The sequence below is a fragment of the Pteropus vampyrus genome, unplaced genomic scaffold, assembly GCF_000151845.1.
Source record: "Pteropus vampyrus isolate Shadow unplaced genomic scaffold, Pvam_2.0 Scaffold1000004766, whole genome shotgun sequence".
NCBI lineage: Eukaryota > Metazoa > Chordata > Mammalia > Chiroptera > Pteropodidae > Pteropus > Pteropus vampyrus.
The window spans coordinates 1-4,082 of record NW_011919168.1 but is presented as its reverse complement, the minus strand read 5'-3'; the positions used below and the strand labels follow the sequence as shown (position 1 = coordinate 4,082).

At 58.6% G+C, this 4,082-nt stretch overlaps 1 protein-coding gene across 1 annotated transcript; it reads right to left on the bottom strand.

Annotated features, from left to right (window-relative positions):
- Nucleotides 1–345: 345 nt before the first annotated feature.
- LOC105311547 (kinesin-like protein KIF26B) lies at nucleotides 346–3,835 on the bottom strand (the record flags this gene model as incomplete). The annotated part of the gene is made up of 3 exons (XM_011387523.2): nucleotides 346–1,003; nucleotides 2,894–3,044; nucleotides 3,633–3,835. Coding segments are annotated over 3 exons (503 nt in total), but the record flags the coding sequence as incomplete, so codon positions are not given.
- Between the last annotated feature and the right edge of the window lie 247 nt (nucleotides 3,836–4,082).

Sequence of the window (4,082 nt, the reverse complement as noted above, 5' to 3'; positions counted from 1 at the left end):
TCAGACAGGCGCCTTTCCCCGCAAGGAGGCAGCCCCTCTCTCCTTTCCTGGGCTCTCGAGCTCACGTGCACCTGCTCCAGGATCGACCTTCTGATGCTGCCCGGTGCCACTCGCGAGAGGTGACATCGAGCGCCACCTGCTGCTCCAGCCTTCCCCGGAAACACGCTGGCTTGTGTCCACCAAGTCTCCATGTTCTGTTTGAGTGGCCTTACCAGAAGAACCATACAAGACAGCTAACATTTATTCATATGCAATACTGATTAGGAAATAGCTCTACGAACACCACTTCCTTCCAAACAGAGAGTCAGAAATAGGATAAAACACCAAGAGAAAACGAGCCGGAAATACATTTCAAAAATGTGTCTGATTTTCGTTTGTGTTTGTTTTGTTGTTTGCATCTTGACTAGCACCATCTGTACACGAGAAAGTATGAACATAAATGTTTGGATAATAACAAAGATTTGCAAGGCACTTAATCAGTCATTCTGGGTAATTTTCGTTGTTTCGTCTTGGCTTCCAACGGCAATCCACGTCACCCTCGCCCTTTCTCGCGAAACCAGGAGGAGAGCGAGGGCCCCTTCTGCCAGCAGTTCCTATGTACACACAAGTTTTCGAAAGTTCCTCAAAGTGCTTATCCAGTCTCGTGGGGCGTCTCCATCCCGTGGGTCTTCCATCATTTTCTCCTCCCGTGCGTGTTCGGGGTTTGCACCTTTCCTACAGAAAACAAAAGAAAAACTTCCTTCCGCTCAACGTCACTCCAGACTTGCCACCAACCTTCATCCGCTTTCTGCGATCTCTGAGTGCCGCCGGCACCGGGGGCCGGGAGGGCGAGGGGCCCGGCGGGCCGGCCGTCTTCACCGGCGCCTGGAGGTGATGTCGAAGCAGGTGATCATCATGAGGTGGGCCTTGCAGAAGTTGACCCGGCTCTCCAGGCGCTCTGTCACGCACTCGAGCGCCTCCAGGTACTCCAGGGAATCCAGCTCCCACACCTGCTCCAGGTCGACTGCAAAGAGGCAGAAGCGGATGGGGACGTGAGCACGCGGGGAAGGAGACCCCCTGACCGTGTGGCCTCAGGGACCGAGCCGGCCGCGCCCGCACCCGCCCCGCTGTGGGAGGTCTCGGGCAGCACTGCTTTATTTACTGTACAGTGGAGAGCCGGGGCGAACCCCTTCCTTTGTGGGGGTCTCACCTGGACGGCGTCTACACCTCTGCTTACTACATCGCGCGTGTTCGCCTCCGGTCAGCCCCGCACTAGCGATGGAGCTGCCTCTCTGAGCAGGCCGTGCGACGCGGCCCTGTCCAGTGTCACAGACTCACTGGGCATTCGGGAAATACGATGATGATAAAACCTATGTTAATGATTCCGGTTCCTCGCACTCGGAAGACACGCCGAGATTTATGACCCGGCCGCTCTCTCTAGCAGCCATGCCCGCACAGAGCGAAAAGTGAGTTTCCTTGGATTCTGAACAGCAGCCGCCCAGGGCCACCCCCTCCGGCCCCAGGCCCCCTATTCTGTCCGGGGCTGACTGGGAAGAGGGGTGGGGCTGCCTGGCCCCGGCTCCAGGGCTGGGGGTCCAGCGTGGGGACAACAGGTGTGGACCACAGCCGGGAGTGAGGGGTGGGGTGGGCTGGAGACCGAGGCGGGAGACACGCATTTGACTCCCCGGGGGGGAGCACAGCCAGGGCTCTGAGAGGCTCGGCTTCTCACTGCGGTCCCACAGCTAGTCTGTGGGAAAGCTGGCATCCAAACGGGTCTGCATGACCGGTCCCGGCCACTAGCGGTACAACGCGACATGACAGGCTGCGTCAAAGATGGTCACCGAGCTGTCCTGCTGTGCTGTCTCATTTGATTCTCCTAAGAACCCAGCGAGGCACTCAGGGGGGTGTTGTCACCCCATCCTTATGCAAAAGGAGCCACGGGAAGACAGACTTCTACAGGAGGCAGGGCCCGGCCAGGGAGCCGACCAAGCCTGTCGCTTTCTCCCTCACCCAGTGGCATTTTACCTGATGTCTCCTAAACCTGAGCCCCCAGGCCTCACCTGCCGTGCTCCCCCCCCCCCAGCCAGGGAACACTGGCGAGAAGGCAGGGGACAGTCGTGGGGGACAGTCATGGAGAGGGAGGTGCAGGGGGCCTGAGGGGCGGGAGAGCGAGCCGGCCAGTGCTGGACAGGAAAGGGAGGACAGGGAATTTAATGGCAGCCATGCACTGTATTCCACATGCGAGGGCTTCCCGCATCGGGTCCCATATCAGTGTAATAGCCGGGACCAGATTTGAGCTTTATATTGTGGTAAATGGAATGCGTAGGAACAAATAAATAAGAGACAATTGAATTCGTCTTTCGGAGACAGCAAAATTGTCCTGAATTGTTGTTAGATGGTTACTGTCATCCTGGGCTTTCTATTAAATGGAAATAACACTACGGATGTTATTTTTTCACTCAAAAATGTCTTTCTTGCTTTCTGAATCCTCCATGAGGCTTTCCTAAGATTGCACCTTCTACCCTATTAAGAGCTCTATAAATTCTTGTCTATTTCAGGCTAGATATGCAATGTGATTTTGTGGCCTCAGAGCAGATTTGTAATACAGCCTTCACGTCTGGGTGATCTTCTGCCACATGCAGGGGGAAAAATCTCATTTGCAGGTGCTCTGGACTGAGACACGTAAGAAATAATCTCACGAGAGCAATACTCACCACCCCTTTGCTGCCCCCACCAGTCCCGTCTGTCCCCCAGAGAGCTCAGGGTGCCCGTCTCCGTCCGATGGGCATCAGAGGCCCCCAGAATCGGACACAGATGCTGTCCATCTGTGTCCGTCTCCCCCTGGCTTGTGCACCAGACTGTGTAGCCGGCGAACCCGGCAGTTGCAGCGATGCACGTGAACCACGGGCCTTACATTCGCTGAGCCATTTGTTGGGGTCCAGCATTAGGTACTGTTTGGTCGTCTCCAGCTCCTTCATCAGCCACTCGTACTTGGCCCGGACCTCGGCGATCCTCTGCTGGCGATGCTCCAGAATTTTCAGTTTCGCGTTGAAGCACATGACCTCCTGGCAGGCAGACGAGAAGGACGTGTCCATGGTGGAGAGAAGGTGAAAAGAACCTTCAACTCAAGTCCAGCTGAGGCGACCACTCCTGGAGCGCACTGCTTGTGCGCAGCGTCAGTGGGACTGGAGCTGGTGGCTGGGAAATCTGGGAGGGGCCCGGGCGCTGCCAGCCCAATTTCAGTCCTGACAGAGTCAGCCGGGCGGGCAACCCAGCCACGGGTGAGACTATCACAGGTGCTTCTTAAATGGGAAGACACCTGGCGTTCCAGGACGGAGCTAGAAGAGCCCCCCCCCCCCCCCTGGCCTCTGAGCCCGGAAGACGGGTTCAGGTAGGAAAACGTGGAGCTCTCCAGGGTCCTGGCAAAAGTCCTGCTCTGGGACACAGCCCCTGCCCCCACCCACACCAGGAGCCTGCTGGGGAGTCTCCCTGGGTCTGGGCTCCCGCCCCAGGGACCTGCCAGGGGGAACCGGGGACCTGCCATGGGAACCGGGGACCTGCGGGGGGGGGAGGGGACGGGGACCTGCGGGGGAGGACGGGGACCTGCGGGGGGCGGGGGCGTCACCGCCACTGTGTGAGAGGAGGTGGCTCACCTTGCCGCTGCCCCCTCGGCGCCGCTGCAGCCGCTCCACGTCATCGATCTCGTAGACTTTAATCTCAAAAGGCTCCCCGAGGCCCCTCTGGGTGCTGCGCAAGGGGCCGTCCACCCAGCGCGCGCCGGCGCTGCTGGCGGGCTTCCTCGCCGGGGAGGGCGTGTCGAGGGACAGCGCGGGGATGAGCCTCCGCCTCTGAGAACCTAAGCGGGGGGCGGGGGGAAGCCCGAAGTTAATCTTTTTGAATTTCCATTTTCAAAAAATATTTTCTTCTGATGCAAGCGGCTGTGGCAGGCGCCCGGGGATTCGAAACGCTCCACCCCGCCTCCCCGCCACGCACCTCGGCGTCAGTTTCCCTTAAAGTGGTCCTTCGGGCCTCGCCTCCAGCAGCGCAGCTGGTCCCTGCCTCCCCTGAGAACCACCTCCGGCCTCCACCTGTGAAACGCACAC